This window comes from Drosophila rhopaloa, unplaced genomic scaffold (genome assembly GCF_018152115.1).
Source record: "Drosophila rhopaloa isolate 14029-0021.01 unplaced genomic scaffold, ASM1815211v1 contig_2, whole genome shotgun sequence".
NCBI lineage: Eukaryota > Metazoa > Arthropoda > Insecta > Diptera > Drosophilidae > Drosophila > Drosophila rhopaloa.
Genome location: NW_025335083.1, coordinates 13,661,905 through 13,685,832, shown reverse-complemented (window position 1 = coordinate 13,685,832; position 23,928 = coordinate 13,661,905). Strand labels below are relative to the sequence as shown.

At 37.5% G+C, this 23,928-nt stretch overlaps 1 protein-coding gene across 4 annotated transcripts in view; it reads left to right on the top strand.

Annotated features, from left to right (window-relative positions):
• Window positions 1-23,928, top strand: part of LOC108044465 (fibronectin type-III domain-containing protein 3A) — a 131,646-nt gene that overhangs the window by 83,447 nt on the left and 24,271 nt on the right. For 2 of the 4 annotated variants that reach the window (XM_044459444.1, XM_044459443.1), the window contains 2 exons: window positions 5,128-6,101; window positions 18,860-18,910. The exons of 1 other annotated variant lie outside the window; for it this stretch is intronic. In XM_044459444.1, the coding sequence (XP_044315379.1) occupies window positions 5,222-6,101; window positions 18,860-18,910 (931 nt within the window). In that variant the 5' untranslated portion in view covers window positions 5,128-5,221. The remainder of the gene's footprint in view (window positions 1-5,127; window positions 6,102-18,859; window positions 18,911-23,928) is intronic. One more of the 4 variants, XM_044459445.1, reaches the window with a different exon arrangement.

Genomic DNA, 23,928 nt, shown 5'->3' with positions numbered 1-23,928 from the left:
TTGTTAGTTGTAAATTTGTTGCTTATGGAAAATGTTGTCTCTTGTTTTTTTCGGAAGTTTTTGTGGAAGATTGTTGGAAAATTATTGAGGTATTTGGGAGACTTATGCAATTAAGTTGTGCGGTAGCATGCGAGGCATGGTGCATGTTGCAGGTGGCATTTTGCCGGTGGCTGGCTGGCTGGCCTGGATGGAGGTTTTTTGAACCAGAAACCATTCTAAACGGAACCGATAACCAGTCATTGAGCTTGGTCAGGGGAAAATGTGCCACGACATAAAACGCACTAAGGCATTTTCCACATTTCCCCCGCTCTTCCGCCCCTGGAGAATTTTCCAGACACGACGCACTCGAGCGCACAAAGAAAGAAAGCTGTGAAATGGCCGCCATTGACTGCAGTTTTACCCCCCTTTTGGTTGCCCCTTTTTCAGACATTTTTCCATGTCTTGGCTCTCGCCAACTTGGCCAACTTGTCTATTAACGGTAACTAGGTAAATGTTAGAAATTACCGTTAGAAAAATTGCCTCTGCTCCATTGCTATTTGCACACAAAGTAAGCCATTTGTTAAGCTGCACCGCTGAAGAAAAGCCAAGAAGAAGTATCGGTTGTGGGAGAAGAATTGCTTTGTCTTTGGCTTCTGTGAGTGGGAAAGTGTTGACTTGGCCCAAAATAAAAGCCCTGAAATATTTAGCACTTCCACTAACTCAACTGCAATCTGTGAGCACGAGAAATGCTAATTTCATTTACTTTTTAAGGTAATTGTGAACTTGGAAAAGCCTCATTAAAGGTGATTTTTATTCGTGGCAGGAGGAAGATAGTTAAGTTAAGGCTTTCATTGATGGTTACTTCGTTTTGGTTATCTTAATGTTCTTGGACTTCCATCTATGTCTGCCACTTTGTGGGTGTCAATTGGTTTTATTCCACTTTTACAAAATTTTTACATTATTTTTAAATTTTACAATTAAATGATTTAAAACCACTCTGTAAATATCAAATTGTTCGTTTTCAAGATAACATCTCCAAAAAAAGATTTTTTTTTAAAAACAACAAAAAATATTTATATTTTTAAAGAAGTTATTTACAAAAAAAATGCAGTGCTTATTTCCTTTTGCCATACTGAGCCTCAAGCTAATTATTAGTTATACTTTAATTTAAAATTACTTATTTAAATGATTTTAAAGAACTGCTTTAGAGCAGTTTAATTTGTTTTCCAATATTTATTTATTTAAAATAGTTGTTAGCCTTTTCTTTACAAGCTTCTATTATGCTTCCTAAAACATTTTTTGCTCCTTTTGAATGACTTGTCGGCCACATCACGACTTTCAGCCATTTGGCGGCAGCACATTCTCTTGATGGCTGTTCAATAATTCATTAGACATTTGACATCTTCGCAGCGGTGGATCTGACGACACGTTCAGATTCCATTGACACCTCGGATGCGCCTCACCTGCGAAAGGGGAGGGAGGGATGGATTGGAGTGGGTGAAGTCATGGGGGGACAGGTGCTCCTCCGATACTCCAACAAATGGCCTCATCAAGACGCTCAACGTGTCGCAAATGCGTTGCCGTTGAGTGGCCTCGACACGCCCACCCACCCACTCCTGACAAAATAAAACCCGGGGGCAAGTTTTCACTCAGTTACCACCTGAAGCCGGTCTAGACACTTTTGACACAAATGCGGCGGGTGTTAAGAAAAAGTCTACAAATGTCTCCTCTTCATCTGTCTGCCATTTAATATAGCGAGAAAAAAAACCAAACAAAAAAAAAACAGAAAGAAGCAGAATGCTAAGCTGCGTAGATTTCCGCGTGGTGTCCTCCGTCTCAGTCTGTCCCGCCCCCTCACCTGGCCTCACCTGGCTGTCTGCCGTCGACGGCAACGTCAGCGCTGGAGGTGCGTGTCTCATTGTCTGGCACACTCCAAAAAATTAAGAAATGTAAAAACGTGTAAAAAAATAACATTTTTTCTAAAATGTTGAATAAATACAAATATTTTATTTCCTTTCGATTATACATTTTTAAGCATCTCGAACAAATTTACAATTATTTGCAAATGTACAAAATAAAAACTATAAAATCCTTTTCTGTTCCTAAAAATATTTTTATATTTTAAACTCAAGATTTTTTGTAACAATTTCTTGTCTTAATTTGAACCATACTTTTGTTTTAAAATATAAACTATTTTCTTTAAAAATGCGAGTAAGCTAAAAATCTCCAATAATTTTATTATGATAACATAGTCTTTAAGTATTTACTTTGTATTTATTACTTTCACTAAAAGTTTTTAAAAATATTTTATTTAGTGTGAAAACTAGTTTCAAAATAATTCATACATTTAAAAAAAAAAAAATTTTCTAGAAAAAGCGAAGCATAGAAAATCTTTACATATGGTGAATAATTTTATTTTAAATGTTAATTCAACCATCGCCAATTGAATTACCATTTGACATTATTTGTGCCCGTGCAGGTGGGTGTGACTGTGTGTGTGTGCAAAGGTGTGAACTGCGGGCAGGTGAGGGTCTTCGGTGGGAGAGGGAAAGGGAGGGGAAGCGAAAGAGAAAGAGCGAGGTCTCCGGGAGTACTTGAGACAGGTACGAGAGTGCATATTGAGACAGGTGACAACAGTCGCACTTCATTCACTCTGTTGTTGTGACTCCAGCGCCTCATCCCCTTCGGCTTGCCTTCTTCTTGGCCAGGTTCTTCTGGCACTTCTTCTTGGCCCACAGCATTATGCAACAACAACAACTGTTTGGTGGTAATTGCTGCCGCTGCAGACGCACTAAATCAATTAGAATGCAGCCCACGCAAAGCATTTGCAATGGAAATTCCTTAGCACAAACAGATTGTTCTACTTCTAGTTCATGATAATGTCTGGCAAGTTGGAGGGGGTCTCAAAACTTGGTAACTCCATTCAGATTGTAATCTTCAGTAGGAGTGGCTTTCAGAAGTATCTTTACGCAGTTACCAACGAATTCCTGGATAAGGAGTAGCAGTGGTTGTGGGAAACATAGTTACGAGCTTGTAAATCATAGGCAATTAAAAGTTTACTAACTTGAATAAGAAAATGCAAGGCATTTATTCGCAGAAAACATAGTTTTCTTAATGAATTATAAACGCAAAAATCGGCTTTGAAAGAACGAGCATTTGCATCTAATATTTCAGATTAAATCTACTTTATTATTTAAATAAGCCAATTGGGCTTTAGACTTTAAATAATAAATGTATGAAAAAATGGTCATTGTTATTGGTAAATTTATTGGTTTTAATTTGCACATATACATTTGCTGTAACAATATGGAAGTGTCAGAAATATATTTAATAACCCAAAATGAATGCAATGTATTAGACATTTTGCCAGTCTTAAAAAATGCTTTTTGTTTGTTATTTAAAGAAATTGTTTATCTCAGCCACTTCAAGACCATTTGGCATTTCTTTATTCCATTGTGGAATTTGTATGGAATGCATTTCTTTCACTTTTCACATGCTTTTCGTATTTGCGCGATGATTCTCGCCGAATGTCAATGCTCCCCGAAATGGAAATGATTTTTGCCGGCTAATGGGGTTCACTGACCCCCTCTTTTTTCACTCCCCAGATATGCAACACCCAACACCTTTGTCAAAAAAAAAAAGTGTTCGGCCAGTTGTCAGTTGTTGGTGGAAGGTGCGATAAATGCGGACAGACGTAACGAGCGAAAGGGCCAAAAAAGAAACCCATTAAAGTAAAGCTGCATTAACAGCTAAATGAAAACACCCAACAACAAAGCGTAGGCATCAAATTTCTTTACAGACAGAAAAAAATGGATGGGACTAACCCTCAGTTAAGTGAGAGGGAGATGGAGAGAGTGGGCACTGGAAAAAAAAAATATTTTATTCTACTCATATTCTAAAACGTGAAGTTAAGCTTAGAAAACCAAAACGCCTCTCTCGGCGATTTTCTTTTTGTTTAGGACTTGTACGAAAAGTTTGTTATTTAGATCCTTTAACTAAAAAAGAGACTTCCTCCTTTCTTGATGGAATAAATATTTTTTTATAATATGCATTTTTTTTCAGTGTCTAAAAGAGAGCGGGGGAATGCCAAATCGAACGATTAAGACACGCTTACGTTTTAATTTTGCCGTTGTTGTTTTGTTCTGCAGTTTCGTCTTTCTGTTTCGTGTTTTGCCCTCACTTTTTTGTTTGTTATTTGCTATTTGCGGGGTTTCATTTAAGTGCCCGCTTCTTCAATGTTTGTTGTTGTTGTTCTTATTAGCTAGTTTTCACTCTTATCTCTGTCGCTATTCATTTTTTTTTTTGTATGAATGCATGTGGGTGGTGTTTCCCGGCACACCACCCACCCCCCATTCCCCCTTTCCCACATTCTTTGTCGTTTAGCTTGTGCCTTTTGTGAAAATATTTCAATTATTTGTCAAATTGACACAATGCGCAATTCTGCTTACAATTTGCAATTGTTTGGCTGGGCAAAGGCAACACGAAAAACAACAATTGTCGTGGGCCTGCGATGCTGTCAACAGTTTGGAAAGATAATTTCAACTTGATTTATTTTCGTACTAGATATCATTGAAAATATTATTCTGTTTAGCATCTTTCATGTTATCATTGATATTCCTGGAAATTGTATGTGGAACGGAAGTCTTTCGTCATTGATCTTTGCTCCGTAAATATTTGGTTTTATGTGCATTAAAGCCAAGAAACATGTGTTGACATTGCGGGCGGTCTGTGCTGTTTTTTTTCTAAAAAAAAAATTGGTCATCTTGTCTAAAAGCTACACAAAATTAGAATTTATAAATTTGCATTACTTTTTTTTTTGTACTGGAGCCTATTACTGCCATTAAAAATATAATAAAGTTTTTTAAGCTTATTGAGAAATCGCTGCGATCCACTATAGGTCGATGCTCTCAATCTTTAAGTGTTAATAAAATCAGATTATAGTAAATTCTTGGAAATTGAAACTGGAACAGAGACGTAGAATTCTGAGAAAATTCTGATAACCTTGGGTGACGGCTAGTGGGTGGGTTTTTTTTTGTCTCCATTCTTATCGCAGAAAAGAAATGATAACGTTTTTGGATTGGTAGCCGAGAGGCAAAGGCCCTCCCTGTGAAACTATTAATTTAAGGCAAACACTGTGCTCTCTTGCAGATAGACAAAGAAACGCGTAATAATTAAACTGAAAAATGCTAAAAGTGGCCTAAAAAAAAGCATAGCAGACAGCAGAGTTTGAAAACGGAATACCATGGTGCAACTGAAAGTTGCAGAGCAACACAGCAGCAGCAACAACGGCAACATAAGCAACAACAGTGTAAGCAACACAAACGGAACAATAACTAGCAACAATAATGCGGGTGGAAGTTGCTCGTCGACAACCTCTTCAACGAACAGTTTGAATAGCAATCCGGCCTCGCCCGCCTGCACCATGGTGATGTTGCCAGCACCGCAGCAGCACTTGGTGGTGCAGCAGCAGCAGCAGCAACAGCCACAGCAGCAGCAGCAACAGCAGCATGTGCAGCAGCAACATGGCCATGCCCCGCAGCTGCAACAGCAGCAACACTCGCCCTCGGACGGCGGTTCATCGAATTGCTCGCTGCCCGCTTCACCGCCCCTGTTGCAACAGACCGCCACGCCGCCGCAGGGCGCCCAGATTGTGCCGCCCGTCTGCGCCCTGCACCACCCACAGCAGCAGATGGCCCTGATGGCGGCCATGCAGCACCACCACCACCTGCCACCGCCCCCTCACGCCCTGCACCATGCCCCGCTGCCCACGCCACCCCCTAACCTACCGCCACCCCACGAGAACGGCCATGGTGGTGGCACAGGGGGTGGCGGTGGTGTATCGCCCAACGGAGGCGGGGGCGGTGGCTCCTCCGCCAGCAGCGTGAGCAGCCTGTCCAGCGGCAGCGGGGGCTCGGGGGGACAGGGCAACAACGGCCTGAGTAACGGAACGAATGGCATTGCACCATTGCCGCCGGGCCAGCTGTTCATCCAGTATCCTAGCGAATTTTATCCGCCGGAATACTACATTGCACCGCATCCGCACGAGGGAATCTGCCCGCAGCATCCGCACCACCCACACCCGCACCACCACCAGCCTATGTGCGCCATGTCCACGGAATACGGTGAGTCCAGAGTCGTGTTTTGAAATCTAAATTAATCTACGAATTAGGGCGAGTAAATAAAAATATAACTTCGGCTTTCCTTACTGTATAAAGAAACAAATTTAAAACACTCCTTAAATAAACATACATTTTATTAAACTAACAAAAGACCTGATTATCATTATATATATTTAAAATTTAATTGTATCTAGATATATCATATTATCGTAGAAGCATTTAACATCTAACAGTTTTATATGCTTAATGCCATTAATTTTTTTACCATTAAATACCATTAAAATAACATTTTAAATAACTTCAACAATTTTTGTAAGTAACCAATATAAATGAATTATTTTAAACCAAAACCATCATAAATATTATCTTCCTTCAAGCTGAAATTAATTAAATTCTACAGCACACATAAACCATTTTCCCCCACTTTTATTTCATTACTCTTAATGTAATTTGATACAGTAGCTAGCCAACTTGGCTAACCAAATACCACAGTATTTTAACGAAATAAAATAAAATTTAGCTAAAAAGTGCGAAGCATCAGGGCATATCTTGCTGGAGCTAATTACAGCTGAAGTAATCCTTCGGCTAAGTATCTCAATTCGTCAAAAGATACTTTGCTAAGCCTTCGCCACGATGATGCAGTCGCCGAGCTCTTAAGCTGCCAAAAAACTTGGCAAGCGACAAACAAACAAAAATGGGCGAAATGGGAGGAAAGTTCGCCAGCTAAAAATAGACGAAAGCCACATTCAGAGCTTAGCCGCCCACTTTCATCCAACGACCACCCACCAACCCACTTTCGCCCCCTTGCATCAAGTTGTATACATTTGGCATTTAAATCTGCTGAGAAGAAAACCTCAACCTCAACCTCAAACCACCGCCCCTCTACCGTCCGCAAAGTCAACAAGTAAACTTTGCATTTGATTTATCTCCCCCGGCATAGAATGTACCTCCCCTTTCCACGAGAAAAACCCCCGTTTTACACAACGCCAGTCATTTAATATCATCAAGCAACAAATTAGCTCAAAATCGCCTTTTTTTCTGCTCACACTGAATGCACTCGACATTATTGGAATTTCCATAACAACAGCAACTAAACACCATCCAGAGTGGAGTAGAGTATATATTTATAGATATGGCATTCAGTTCCACCATCGGCTTAAGTTCCAGTTCCCGTTGGCTTTATACTTAGTATATATAAAGTATCTAGTGTACGCCCATCTCGTGATTTGCATATGAATTCGCCATACAGGGTGCAGGATTGTTTTTTTTTGGAATGTCCAAGAAAATATTGACATTAGAAAAAGTCGGATAATAATTTAAAAAAAATAGCTTATCTATCCTATTTGTTTCATAATCATTTACTTTATCTACTTCATAAATATATACTATATGACCACCTGAGCTGATGGTAGTTAATCATATACATTAATTTTATAAATTCAAATTATAATATCAAACTAAATTATTTTTTATGCAGAGCTTATCTTAATAACAAGCGATTCGCATTTGTGTTTTGGCATTAGCATGATACTTTCCAAACACCCACACAAACCAAAACTGACCATAGAATAAAAGCCAGTCAGACTGGAACTTGGCTTTGCGATTCTGACCAAGCCCAAAAGACTGGCAATCCAATGGGGAGAAATATGTACAGAAATAGAACAGCAATGCGTCACTCGAGAAGGAATCAGATGAAGAAGACAGACTGAGAGTGCTGGCAAAAAATATAATTGAATTTGATCAGGTTTGGCGCAACCCAGAAACCTCGATAACCAACATTTCCAATTTATCAATGTCATTAACCTTAATTGTGGTTTCGGGAAGGGGTTGAACAAAGAGCGTCCATTGATCGACTCTGCAACTTGAGACAAGACTTTAATTTTGGTTTCTTTTGATTGTTTTTTGGCGCATTTTCTAATTCAATTCTCCGACTTACACTAGACAGCCATGCTGTGTGAGTTGTCTCTGTGTGCTAATTGAATTTGCATGTGAGGCTGGCAGTTATCCACACACACCTCCTCTTAACCCACTAAAGCCCACCCATGGAACGCCGTCACTTAGTTTGATGTCAACATCGAGGACCCGACGCAAAGTGCCAGCGAGCTGGGAGTATTCTCTCCACTAAGTTGCACATAATTTACAATTACGGGGAAGTGTAAATGGCTTTTCTACCTCCACATCATCCCCCTCAGGGCCCAGCCCCCTTTTTCGCCCCTTATCTGAGTCTCTGTTCCGCTCCTGCCAGCTTCCTTTGCTCATTTGGCAAATGCCAACACTGGGGGAAAATAATTGCCACCTATAATGAAAACAGAAAATCATAATTTAAGACATTTACTTTACACTGCGAGAATTTCCACTGATTTGTTATAGAAAATATATTTAATAGGGAATATAAACTCTAATGGTTCTTTCGTATTTTACTTTATGTTTGCTTAACTTTTAATTTTGGCATTTATAACAATATTAATATGTAGACAAAATAAATGCTTATTAATAAGTCTCAGCCATCAATAAATTGTCATATTTATTTTATGGATAGAAAAATCGTCAATCATTTGTAATAAAATTTTTAGAAAGATTCTAGCAATCAAGATACTTTAAATCTGGAAAAATTGTTTAATATTATTTGTTTATAACAATTTTATTGATCAAACATATTCAAAATATAGATTGTAGTATAGGATATTGGACGTAATGAAAACTAATATTATAAAAGAAAAATTTATTTATATTGCTTAGCTATTTATCTACGATTTAATTATAAAATAATTGATTTATTTATAAAAATCAGAAAGCTTTGCATATGGGATTGTATTATATACAAATTTGAAAACTCATTCCCGATCCCCAATATTATTTTGGTGCAGTGATTTCTCAGACAGTTTTGCCTTTTCCCTCAACTCCAATCGACTTTGCCCTGCTCTGGTTTGGCCTGGCCTGATTGTTGTTAATCGAATAAACTTGCAGAGGAAATGGGCTCCGAGTGCGTGCTGGGCCTTAGACTTAGGCGCACCCCCCAAGGCCCCTGAAGCCCCCTTCCCGCACTACCCCCTCCCACTTGCCCCTGTGTGCTCTAATGGAATTTGCGCCCGGACCGACATCAACTATATTGATATGGATGCTGAGCATGTTATAATTATAAGAATGCTGAGCATGCTCTTGTTTGACTCCCTTTTCTCCTTTTCGAAGTGCAAAAAAATATTTAGCTGAATAGGGTAGATATGGAAGTATTTCTGGCGTATATTCGAAAGAAGTTGTAGGAATGAAAGGGAAGTGGGTGGCAGTGACCAGTCGCCCTCATGGTGTTGATTGCCGCGTCCAGCTCTCTAATCAACATAATTTCTATTATTTTATATGCCCACACCCCAGACTCACATGCGGTCGGACTAAATGACCACCGAACAAATAAGAAACAGAAGGGAAAAATATATAAAAATTGAAATGAATCGGAATCTAAGGCTGATAAAAGGCACGTGGCTGAAGGCCGCCGTTTAAAGAAAGTTGAGTTTTGGGTCAGCTTTTATTTTATTCTAGGCGATCTTTAACGGAGAAACGAAACAAAGTCTTTCGGCGACTTATCAACTTTCGTAGGCTAAAGTTAATAGTATTATATTTCATTTAAAAATTTATTTTTTTTGTTATATGTTTGATAAAAGGCGCGTGGCTGTCAGGAAATTATCAACTTCTGTTTTAGTTGAAAAGAATTTGATATGTTATTTTCATGATAATTACATTGCTAAGAACGCAAAAAGTAAATTAGACTTTTTTACACTGAGTACTATTTAATGGATTTTTTTGTAGTTTAATCTTTTACAATTTTAACTAATCTGCTCTGTCCTTATTTTCTCTATTTTTATGGTCGAGTACATATTAGAGGTCATTAACAAATAATGTTCCCATAAATACTAGAAACGCAAACATCTTGAGGATTAAGGGCACACAGTCAATGAACTTACGAGAAATAAGTGAAACCGGAGAGCAAAAAAAAAGAGGGCGTGGAAAGGCAACTTAAGCGTTATATCAACACTTGTCCGCAGATCAGAATCTATGGGAATCTATGAGAAAAGAGGAAAATCGGGAAGGAAAGACATGAGGGAGCGGAAATCCAATATCTAGCCATAATTATACATCCCGCCGGCAACCATTTTTCGGTTAATCTCTTTGGTAATAATTTTTAATTAACCCGCACATCGAACGCCTTCGGCTTATTAAGACTTATTATATTACGATGAGGGAAGTGGGGAAACCATGCTGTGAACTTTGCACTTTTGAACTTTTCGCTTGTCTTCGGTCGTTTAATGCTTAACAGATGCCAGCCTGGGAAATTAAACGAGCTGTCAAATAAAAATTCGTCTTTCCTCTTTCACATTAAATGGGGCTAAAGTTTTTTTACACTGAAAGTAATACTTTAAGCGAGTAAGCGAAGTAATTCGAGTAGGGGAGGCACCTGCTTGTAAAAGCCAAGGAAACTGTGTCACAAAGTAATACAAATCAGAGAAAAGGACAAAGGGACTTGAGCAAACACTGCTGATAGAATCCACAAATGATTGTTACTTATTATTCGCACATAAAACGTTTTTCCCAGGAATTTTCCAAAGGACTTTTCCCCGCCCGTTTCCCTCCCAACAATTGTGTTCAGTGAGGCATAAGCAAACATTTCCATTTTGCAAGTGAGGACATTGTCGAAGGTCCTGCGTCCCGTTCTGATGTCATATTACAAGCTCTTAGCTAGCACAAATTCCTGTGGGTCGTAAAAAGAAAAGTGCATAAAATGTCTTGTCAGTGGCTGTCAAACTGTAGGCAGTCAGCCAGCCAGGCGACAGGTAGAAAAGGCTAAAGAGAAGCTTCTCGGTATGCGGAATAAATGGCAGCTGCTCTTAACCCCTTACCTCCCTTAACCCCACATAAACTTGTCCATTTTTACGAGCCGCTTTGGCGGCACAGATTTATTGGCTTCCTCGCTTTTGCTCGATTTTATTGTTGGCCCACGGAATATAACCCATTGCATTTGCATATACATATATTCACCGGCTTTGGCTCGTTGGATTTTATACCAAATACGAAGGTTAGCCAAAACTCGAATTCCCCAATAGTTCGCCCATCACGAGGCGAGTTTAATGCCTCACTTTGAAGTGGAACATTATCCCACGACCGTCAGTTTCCTGCGTCTCTTTTTGGGGCTTTATTTTAGGAGGTTTCCTCTGCGGGCTTAATGACAGCGACGACGATGCTGTCAAAAGTCCCAATGACAAATTGCTTTCGGTTTGGAAAAGTTGGGGCTTGATGAAAGGCGACATGAGGTGGCATAAATTTTGATGGCCCCAAAATATTCATATTTCAAGTTTTGGTGATAAACTCGAACTGCCAACTCCCCCGTCAACAATTGACTCTTGTGTGTTTTGACCCATATATTTGCCAGCAGATCTATTTATTTTCTCTCCCCCGTTCTTCTGGCTTAATTAATTTTCGTATCTGCAGGAACATTTGTTTGTATACAGAACCGAGATGGGATCGGTATTTGCACAGCAGAGTGCCTGAGCTGAAACTTACTCCACTATCAATGTCAGTTTATCACCGCCCTAATGGGCTTTCCCCAAAATCCCCCTTTGGAATTTCCGACTGCCTGCATCTGGTTTCCTCATTTAATATAATTTGTTGCAAGTTTTGCGGCATGTGGCACCAGACTGCTGCACTAATTGAATCGTAATTATATCATTCGGGGCTGGGTTCCTCAGTACGCTAGTTTGTCAGTTTCTCAATCCGTCATTTAGTCAATGTCGCACACTCTCAACGAGGCACTAATTGCAATTTGCACAGTTTGAGCTGCGCTGAGTACACGTGTGTGGTGGCTTAAACTTATATCACAAGTGTCTCTGTTTAATATGCAATTTGTTATACAAGCCGCCTCTGCAATTTTGCCAAATCATTAGCTTTAGTAAACGGTGGACTTCCCATTTAGGAAGTGAATAATTCGAGATTACGGCAATCTAGGCTATTAATTATAAGACAAATTTAAAAATCTTTTAAGTGATTAAACAAAATTATTTAAATTGCTTTTATTATCACTTATCTCTTCTCTAGAGAAGCACATTAGTAAATAAATTATGATTTTATAGTTTTACGTTAAAATGCGCATTATAAAATATTTTCAGCCCATTTCCAACTGCTGAATCAATCCGTTCATTTTATTATTATTTTTCATGGCAATTGTTCAGAAGCGGAAACCCTTTTTTTTTGGCAGAGTCAAAAAAGAATTTTCCATTTTGATCCGCATTTTTATGCAACTCTCATCAAACGGAAGTTGTTTCCCGATTTTCTTTATATATGCGCATATACTTTTTTTCCACTTTTATTTTTTTGCTTTTCAGGATTTGCCAAAGGAGCACAATTTATTCGTTTGCATTTTTCGGGCTTAAAGTTTCGGTGCGTGTGTCCGGGATATAAATCTGCCAGCGTATAGATATTTTTTGGCAATTTAATTGAAATGTCAGGCACGTGGTCGCTTGGGAGATCCGGGGAGTGGGTTGGAGCTTGACCCTCGAGTTGCACCACTGCCTAATCCCGTCCAGCTCTTGTGGTTGTCGCACATTTCCGGCTTAAAGTGGCAATGTTGTCGTTGTTGATGTTGCTTGTGTTGCTGGTGTTGTTGCCTTAGTCTGCCACTTCCGTTTTCGACGCGTACACGTAATTGATTTTCCCGCCCCGCCCTCTTTTGCTGCGTTTGATATTCAAGCGCAAAATCTTTGCGCCCCACAGGCAAACACAAACAAAAAGGCAAAAACAAAAACCAACAAAAAAAAGAACAAAAATCGAGAACAGCAATAGAAGTATTTTTTGCGTGTCAAATGAGAATTTCACTTACTTTGATTTTGTTTGTGGGAAGTACAAGCACTAAAAACAAAACCTATGACTAGATTTATAAAGTAGCATCGAAATTGTTGAAAACTTATCAGCTTGCTCCAATTAATTTAATTGTCTTTAAATGCAAAGTTTAGCATCGATCACCAAAATTCTCTTTATATATGATTAAAGTTTTCTAAGAAAATATCTTTTTAAGAATTAAAAGTATTTGCTTTTTGAGAATCTGAATTTTAAATGTTGATTGGTTTTCTTGGAAAGTTTAATAGTATTTAAATACACAACATTTTTTTTAATTCTTTTAAACAAACGTGAACCAACTATATGTTTTTTTTCCTGTGTACTTGTGTACAATTACGGTTATTTTTTTTGGCAAATTCAACCGTAAATATGACCCTGAACTTTGAGTGCCACATGCATCGACAAACAAATGTATAACAAACAATGAACAAATCTCTAACAATAAATTGCACACAATTCCAATTGCGATTTAATAAAGATGGGCTTAAATTCAGTTATATGTTGCCAACCCAATTAAATTTCACAATTAAAGTGGAGCCCTTGCTTTTTGGGCAATTTGAAATTTGCATGACCGACAAAGCCAAGTCTATTAACGTTTAATTTATAGGCCAGAAAAAAAGTGTCTTTCAGAGATATATCTTTTAATATACCGTTTGGCCCTCGCATTTTTCAAGCCCTGTAAGCCTTGGTAAGCCGCAATATTGGCCAAATAATCACTGGCGAATACCAAATAAATTCCACCCCAACTTGAACAATCCCCGAATCGAAATAAAAAAAGGAAAACAATTTCGCATAAATTTGTCCTCCGCCGGGTGAGAGTGGGAAAATTGCCTTTAAATTGCTTGAAAATGTTTTCTTAATACATTGCGCAATTTCGTATTGAAATCAGGGCGTGGCAGGAGTACCCACAAAAAAAAACAGTGTAGTGGGAAATTCAACGCAGAAAAAAAAGCGTGGAAAACTAAACGAAATAATGCAGGATGACAAAATAACTTAAAGCGGCAATAAATTTTCTAGCTCAAGGACATGCTTAAGGCAAGATGTAGATAAAAATGAAGAAGCTGGGGCAGCGACAGGGAAAACTGTCAACACGTTTTGGCCATTTCTGTCTACGTTTCGTTAGCCGCAAACAAAAAACAAACAAACTGAAAATTTAAAAGTCGTGGAATCTTTTTTGCTTATGACAATGAACCATTTTTTGTGGGTAGGTTGTGTTTTTTTTAAGTAAAAGGGGTGGAATTTTTATTTATGTGCTTAGTTGTGGTGGTTGGTTGTAATTCTTAAGTTGGTAGTTTTCCAAGACCAGCACAGATTTATGATGGCGTAAGCTCCAAAAAATGCGAGAAAGCTAATTGAAATAGTTTTTAAATTTTTCTTTTTAGTTTTTGATTAGAACTCTTTTTAACCTATTAAAATAAATTATTTATGATCCAGTTATACGAAAAAAATAAGTATTTCTGTTTGCTAACTTAAATATCTGAGCAAATGCATATATTTTGACTTATGTTACATAGAAAATTTTATTTTTGTTTTTATTTTCTTTTCAATTTTTTTTTATTTGTAGTTCCTGAATTTATTCTTTCAAAACTTTGCTCGTGTAACTCATTTGATATCTCCTTCTATATATATTTTCCCCTCCATATATCTTGATATCTGGGGAAGAATCGGCTCTAACCTCCCTGCTCCTGTCGCCTTCCATCTTGTCCTTATTTTGCGGCCGCCTTATTCTTGTTTGTTTGCCTTGCGTGTCCTTCGGTGGCGTATGCGTAATATGTTTTTGTTTGCCACAGGCCACGACGCTGCCGCGCCAGACACACGCCAGACAATACCTCGGCTATATACACAGATATCCATATATATTTACATATTTACATATATTTTTTTATACATACTATGTGCGTGTTGACCTTGCGAATGGCCAGCGGCTATTGAGTGTCTCCTCAGACGCCTGTGTCCCGCACAACAAAAAAGTCTTTTAATTGCTTTTTAATGAGTTGCTGCTGTCATTCCACTTGTACACAGTCGGTGGGTGGTAATGGGGCGGTACATTTTACAACGGGGGTTTTTAGGGGAGGAGACTCCTAATGTCGCCCGCCCGTCGACGGCTATAAGCATTATAAAATATATGTATCGAACAGATATCGGTATTTAAACAGAGCAATACAATTGAAAAGGGGAACTTCTTAACTTAAGAATACTGTCAATAAGATAAGATACTATTATACTGTAGATAAAGAAAAGGGAAATACGGGGAATTCCCTATATGTAAAAAATAGAGTTGAACAATAATTTATTAGTATCTAACAGTACCTTAACATTTATCGAAAACATAGCTTCGATGATTTTGAACCAATTTATTGTTCATGCCATAAGTTTTAGGTCAAATTAAAACAAAATTTTAATTATAAATGGAATTTTATCTGTACTAAATTCTCGCAATTTATTTTATTACCACATTTTATGCAGTATTATGGTGTGTATTTTTTCAACACTTTTATTTATATAGCCGCATTTTTCTTTTGCCCTAATGAAAAAAATTGCAGAGGCAGCTGCAGCAGCGCAGCTTTCATTTGATTTGTATTGCTTTTGTTGCAGTTCAGCGGCTGGCAGTTGTTGCTGTTGGCCAGGGCCACTTATGGACGGCAAAAGCTTCTAGAAAATGGGTTCAACAACCGACAAATGCAGCTAAAAGGAAAGCGGGCGGGATGTGAGGGAAAATCGGGGAGGGGACAGCACCGCCTAGGACAGCACCCGAAAAAAAAGACCCAAGCGAAAAACGAAAGGGAGAAGGGCAAAGAAGCAAATGCAAAAAATTGGCATCAAACAACAGAAACTTACATTTGATGGGGAAAGGCGGGGGGGAAAAGGGGGCGGGCCAAATGGGTTGAAAATGGAGGGCGGGGGCAAGGGACACACATGCAATGCGCATTAAAATTGTAACTGTAACGTTTCCATCTCTATCTCTCACAGTCTGGTTCTCTGGCCCCGAGGCCCACTTCATCCCTCTCCAACAGTTCCCCCACATCACCCCCTCATCTCCCTCACCCGTTTTCCATTCTTATGCCATTTCCATCTCTGGGCAAGTTAAGTGCCATTCATGCGACTCCCCTCTTCTGCTCCTTTTTTATCTGCTCTCCTTTCCAATCCTAAACTTTTTGTTACTCTTGATTTTAGTCCTTTTGCTTTTTGTTTTGACTGTTTTATTATGGTTTTTGTTGTCCCCGTCGTTTTCTTTGTACTTTTTTGAGCGCTTCATTTATTAAATATATTTTATTTGCTGAAAAATGAAATAAATGAATTTGACATTGGTATAATATTTATAAGCTTTAAAATTTGAATTTCATGGTTTTTTGTTATTTGCCAAATATAAATCCGTAATGCTGGGTTTACTTTATGCCTCTCATTACATTTTTACAATCTTTTTTTTTATTATTTAGATAAGAGCTTTTAAATAAACAAGTAATTATTTATTTTGATAATATTTTTCATCGATAACCCAGTTCCCAAATTCTGATAACAAACATCAATACGTGCAACTTTCACCGATTTTAAGTTCTGAACCAAACTGTCTATATGTATCTGAATCCCCAACAGTACCGTATCTTGTCTGCAGATTTTTATTGATTTCGATATCGTTTGTTGTATTTGCCATCAAAATTTCCTTGTCGTTTTATTGTTGCCTGTTTGGGGGCACGTTATGATTGTTGTAATTGCCGTTGCCACCAACCCGAATATGGGACTCAATTCCGTTCGATTGGAAGCCATTCGAATGGCCGAGAGTCTGGGCCAAAAAAAATTGCCAACAATCTCAGTTACAATTTTTTTCCGACGGCCTTTTCTCGCCCCTTTGTTTGCTGGTCGTTTGTGTGACTTTTGTGGTCGAAAGAGGATTTTAGTGGTTAATGTTCCCTGCTGGAGGTCAATGGTGGAGCTGTGGAAAGGGTTAAAAGGTCAACTGGCCGTGCTTGTTAAGTGAACCAATTTGTTTTCAGATAAATATCCAAGCATTCTTTTATTATGGCCGGCTGCTGTTTTCACAAAATGAAAATATTTTTATGGGACTTTTGGGCTCCTTTTACGCCGTAGTAATTGGCATAAAAAAGCTTTTTGATAAGGTGGTGATGTTGTTATTTTTTAATACTTTGAAGAAGTACAAATTAAAGTTGTTCAACATTAAAATAAATTTGCTCTTATAAGATTTTCATAATCAAAAACAATGAAATAATTTAAAATACCTACATTTTTGGACTTTCATGTTGTCCATATTATTATCAATTTTTGTATATATGTATATATATATTGTTCCATGAATTTTAATTGCATTTATGAAACTTGTTTAAGCCCAAATTTATCTTTTACCAGCCACACGTGCCTGTCGTTAAATTAATTTGGGATCATAAGTTTTTGTAGTTCGCCTAAGTGCTTTCCATAAAAAAAACTAAATTAATAAAGAACCAGATAAAGCAGAATTTCATGGCAAAGGATTTATTGGGTAAATATTGTAATATTTATGGCTTGTATGCTGATGTATGCTGTCATAAAAAAAAGAACAGAAAATGTCTCTGGCACTTACCAAAAAACACGGAAAAAATCAAACAAATGAAGACACAAAAACTCCACCACGCCCAGCTGCCTCATAAACCGCAAAATGTGTCGAGGCTCGTCATAATAATGCATATACACTAATATATGTACAGCCAACGACATGGCATTAAATCCACATGTTGTCTGGAGGGATCCCAAAAAAAATAATAAATTTGTTTTCATATTAAATTGTGTCGCTTGAAAGGCTGAAAACAAAACTGTTCTGCTGTTTCTCAAAATTTTCATGCGTGTCTAGGCCGTCCCGAAAATTCGAAAATTCCCCCGTAATTCCCATGAAATTTCGATATTTTTTGGCGCACATGCGGAACATGCAGCACAAACGCTGAAAAACTAAATTATGCAATTAATTTGCGAGCCCATCCCCAGACTCATTAGCCGAAAAACCAAATGCGCAGACCAATTTCCAAAGCATTTTATATAATATTTAATTTAGGCAGATGCGTACTCAAAATTTGTTTCTAAGGAAAAGCGATTTAGTCATTAAACTTAATCTAGATAATATTCATATGCAAGATTTCTGCCATAAATACATGGTTGATTAATTAGACTTCAAAAAACTTTAATACAAACAAATTTAATATTTAAATATGGGTTGATGTGCATCCCTTTTTTCTCTGGCTCTGAAATTATTGTGCGGTGTTGTAATGCATTTTAAATATTCCACCCTGCATATGTTTGTTTGGTTATTTACGATTTTGGCTTTGTACAGTGTTGCATTTAAATGAAATTATGATTCTGTAATCCATCTTAATGTACTTTAAATATCAACAATTATAAATTGTAAGCAAAGAAAAGTATAATCATTAAATAATAAAAATGTTACAGAGATTTTTACTGAAAATAACTGTTCCAAGTAAAATATTTAGATTTTCTGTGAATATATAGAGAATATGGCCTAAGAAATATATAGATTTCGTTTGCAGAGTATTCAGCAATCGAACGTAGAATATTGCCTTGTTTCAGTTGTTTGCAATTACATTTGCGGCTTTTCTGTCTCTGTTTGCCTTTTGTGTAAAACAAGCGCCATATGAACGTGATGCCAAAATGAGAAATATTATAATATGTACAATTAAAAATATGGAACAATATGCATACACAGCCAAGGGATGTTATGAATTAATAATTGTTTTTCAGCCGCTGTTTACCCCCTTCAAACCATGTTAACAACTACTTTTACAAAATTTACCAATTTGTATAAATAATTTTGCTTACTTTAAGGCCGTATACGATTTTCTTATAATATTATTAATGTGTTCTTTGTTTTATTTTCATTGCAGGTAAGCAAAAATCAACGATGATTACGTATACGCACGGTATGGAATTGAAGTGTAAGTGCAAGTGACAAATTCCATTTCAAATTCAATTAAGTCCCATAAGGAGTTTGTTTGTGTGCAACTGGCCGTGCAACAAGGTCAGACGTAAAAGTTTCAGTTTTATTTTCTCGTCTCAGACTTTTTTTTTTGCCTTTGGCAGTTATGCAATCCTTGCGAGGATTTCTCCCTCACGCCCGGCAAGAAGTCCATCTCCCTGGGGTCTTGGCAAGCATTCCCATATCCTGCAGTGGCCACGCCCTCGCCACCCTTTCCGCCCCCAATCCTCCCCTTTTGGCCTTTTTATGGCCACGTGCGAAAATGCGGCAAAAGTTTTACGAGGTCAGGGTGAAGATGCTGCTCCTCCAAGTTGAAGATGCTGCCGATGATGATGTCACTTCAGTGAAATAATTTGATAGAATAAAATAGTACGGAATGAGTGCAAAGGAATATGGCAAATAAATTTGCATGCATAGAAAAAAAAGTAGACAATTTTGGTCTACAAAATAAAAAGGTTGACACAAATTAAACCTTAAAATATGTTAAAATTTTCAAAAAATTTACGAAACATGTAGGCTATTTGGTTGAAGAAATATTTTCTATGTTTTTAAATACTTACATAATTTTTTTCAGTAATAGCCAATCCTTTATCTAAATTTTCCTGATTTTCATGTGATTAAATTTAGCAAACTGCAAGCTGACAGCAGTCTTTCGATTAGTTGGCACTTGTTGCCGCCTTTAACGAAAATTTTCTCCAATTCGCAAGCCAAAAGAGCCAAGAAACCAGACCAAGTCAGCAACTTTGGCAGGTCCACGCCCTAACCATTTTCACAAACGCCCCCTAGTCGCATGCAAAGTGCAGACCTCGGGGATTGTCATTCTGTCGGAGTTTCATGGTATCTCCGTCCAAATGGTGCTCTATCTGGAGCACTCAGATGGAGCGGAATTCAAGACTCACATGTCTGCTGGCCACGCTCAATTCAATTCAATTAAACGCCGGCACACGCCGCACCCAAAAGCGAGGCAACGAGAAAAAACATTTTGAAACGTTGTGAAGCCGTCTGAAGTGACAACTTGAATGCTCTAAGAAAGTTATCAAAATTCAACCGAAAAATATGAGAAAAGTTTAAAATAATTGCCACTCAGTAGAAAATGTACAAAACTTTAAAACATTAAATAAGAAAATAAAACTTTTATTTTATTAAGGAATTTATAACAAAGATTTAAAAAAAAGTGAACTTAATTTGTATAATTATTCTTGATTATAACAGCAATTTTATTTATTTTTTAAAAAGTTTTTTTTTAATATTTTGACTGTGAAATTAAAATGTTTGCCTATTAGTATAAAACGATTCAAAGAAATTTAAATAGGTAAACAAATGAACCTCATTCATATAACTAACTTAAATTATACAATTATTTAAATATTCCTAACAAATTACCTCCGGCTTTTAATTCATACCTACTTTTTGTTTAGTAAATTTAATGGTTAATAATTTAAACAAATGGTTTTGATACAAAATTTAATTGCTTTAATGTTTCAACATTTGTTGGGCTTAAAAATTTCGATGACAATCTTTATTTTTTATTTTTTAAAATATTTCCTGCACCGCTGATTCGTGTCAGCGAACCCAGAAAATCTGATTAAAACCCAACTGAAATTCAGCGAATCGTTATGCGATATCTTTTTCATTTTGTGTTCCTCCCCTTTGGTTGTTTTGCAGTTTTGTTGATTTTTTCCGAGTAAATTTCAATTGATATTTGTTATGTTTTTTTTTGTTGGTCTGATTTTGTTGCTTGTTGGTTTTTTTCATTGTGGATTGGAGAGGGCTGCAAACCTCTTTGGCATTTTTATTGGGTGTGTGTATTTGACTTACTTATTTGGGGCGTAAATGTGGGAGTGGTGGTGCAGCACTTGCCACAAATTATCCAATGGTCGGGCCAGGTTGCCATTCACTTTTCCATATTAACTTCAAGTTTTTGCCCCCAGCGGAATGGTGGGAAAAAACGTGGAAAAGCGAGAGACTGGAATGGCGGTCACTTGAGTTTTTCCCGTCTCCCACCGCGAGCTGTTCACTTTCCTCCTGCTCATTTTTTTTGTCTAGCCATCTCTTACAATTTGCCTTTGATGAGTCACAAAAAGCCGCTGCATGAGTTAAAAAAATGGGGGAAAACCCCCTTCACGTTTTTGCATTCACCCGCACTTTTCCGCCCACTTTCTCTTTCGGCTTGTGTTCTATTTGCACAACCAGGCAGCAATTAACGCTAATTATGAAATTTTCTTTTAAACTTGACTTGCAATTGTGGTCGAAAAAATAAAAGGTGGGAGAAATGGTTGTGGTTTCAGAAAACTGTGGACCTTTAATGCTAAAAAATTATAATACGACAATGGAATAATACTAATAATGGTTAAAACATATTCTTCTCACCTAAACTATCTTAAAAAACACCGTTTAATTACTTAAATTTATTCATAAGTTTTTAAAATAATCATCTGCAACCTTTTTACCTCAACATGAAAAAATCTCATAATCTCTCTCAAAAATATTAATCTGAACCTTTATGTGTTTGTGAATTTTTAATCTTATAAGTGGGCCTATAAATGCTTTCAACCATTGCAAAACATATAATAAATGTTAGTTTAACTTCTATTAAATTTACCAATTAAATTTCCCAGCTCGATTAAACTCACTTTGTAGCCCTGTAGGCAACTGAAGGTGTATAGTTACTCAGACAAACAACATGTTAATAATTGCGCATATTAAATGAGCTGGCATGCTTGATTATGAATTATGTAAATTTGTCGACAAATTTCCCGGGCAATTCAGGGCTCAAGGCCATTTTAAGCTGATAAGTTTTCCCGGTGACGTTTTGTTTGTCCAACTAATTTCTTATCAATAAAAGTAAACCACCAGGCCACACAAGCGGATGCCACAACACACAAATACGTAGAATCGTGCGGGCAAAGTGAAAATTAACAACAGTAGTGTTTGCTTTTCTACCAGTTTGTTTGTGGCTTTCTTTGTGTATCTTCAGCAGCAAGTGCTGTAACTTCAAGATGCAAATTAAAAGCGAAGCGACAGATGAGCCAAATATAATGCACTTAAATTCAGCTGCCCCTCACCAAGTGACTCACATCCTCAATTTACGTTCGTTTCGATGTTTGCTCGGCTTTCGTTTGTTTTCCCTCACTCATTCTGTTATTTCTTCCCCTGTTCATTCATGAATAGGTGGACCGGGGGGATATGAGTGGGAAGGGGGCTACCTTATCGCCAAACATGTGACGACAATGCAAAGTCTTCCCATGAAGACTGTTCTCAAAAGAAACCTCTGTAGAACCGACTGCGTCAGTGGATCGAGCTCATAAGCACCATAAATCAAGCTCGATGATTCATCCAATCGAAATTTTTAATTTCTTTGGCAAATCCCGACCTTATTTGGGCATAGTATGTCCGGTTTAGGAGCAAATCGAATTTTAACAGATTCTGGGAATTTATTTGGAAGAAGTCTTAAGAACTAATCGAAAAATTCCCCAGCGATCTATATTTCATTAGAATACAAATTAAATAAACGTTGAAGAATCTTATAATTTGAAACCAGACCTACGTTATATGACTCATAAAATAGAAATGTATTTAATGTGTTCGGGAAAAATGAGGAATATATTGATCTACTACTGCTTTTTATTGAAGGCAGCATTAAATTTAGCATTGATACAATTTTCCCAGTAGTAAGCTGTTTTTACAAATGACTTTCAGAATAAATTCCAACCTTTTTTTTCGCTTTTGAGACCTCATTAACGTAATCTGCCACATCTTTCATATATTAATAAAAAGCTTGTTGAATGAATGAGTCGTCTTTATCTTTCGTTAGAGACTCACCTGGCTGATCAACTCTTACTTTTGGCGGTGTTTATATTTTGTTGACCAACTTAAGTTTCATAATTAAATTCAAGTTCAAAGACCTGCTAAAGTTGCTGCCATATATTTCTGTCAACATGTCTGAGGCAGACTTTTCCTTTTCGCCTTTCTTTTTTGGTTTTTGTGTTGGGTGTGCCTTGCCCTGCTAATGAAATAATTAAAAAATAGTTTTACTGCCGCTGGCAGGCGGGAAAAAAAGAGCATAACAAAAGCCATTAAAGTGTCAACTGCATTTGGTGAAAAAAAAACAAGGAAAAAGGCAGCTAAAAAAGGCAACCAAAAAAATGGTTTGCAGCTCTTAAATTTTGTGAAATTTCGTAGTCGAAGCGAAAAGAATGTCATGTGTGCGTGCCTGCATGCGAAAAGTGAAGTGGGGCGGCGGACTGGGCACCCGAGGGGGGCGTGGCAGTCACGGCATGCGAAATGTATCTATTAGATACACGCCTGCGAAATGCGGTTAACTGCATTGGCAGCCGACGCAGTTTTGCCATTTACCGTTAGCTGAAGTTGCAGTTGCAGTTGGTAGTACGACCGAAGCTGCACTTGTATCTGTATCTCGAGCCGCGTTTTGTATCTGAATCTCAAGTCTAAAGTTGCCCCCGTATCTGCATCTGCATCTGTATCTGTGAAGTAGAAGCCAGAGCCGAAGCTGAAGCTAAAGCTAAAGTATTTGGGTCACTCGTTGCCGCTTGGCTGCCACTCGAAGTCGTCTAATGCCTCCTCCAATGGCCATGGCGGGTTTTTCAACTTCTTCTTGACTGCTTTTTTCAGTTGGCAGTGCTTTTGGCTGATGCAAAGAGAGAACAGTATTTCGTATTCAGTTTTTTACGCTTCTCGGGCAGGGTATTATTTTGTTAAACAAAAGTCAGACCGCTGGAAAGAACCATTAAAGTACTTTTCTAGATTGGATAAAATGCATTCAGCGTCTGGTTATTGGATGTAGAAGATCTTTTTTAAAATTAAAATTATATTCTTGATTAAAAGGAGTTCTGGGAAAATTGTATTTAAAAGACAAAAAGGGAAAAAAAAGTATAAACAAAATAACCTTGATTCACAATGAAAAGAAATCAAATCAAATCATAAACTTTCATTAATGAGTAAAAATATTTGCCAACT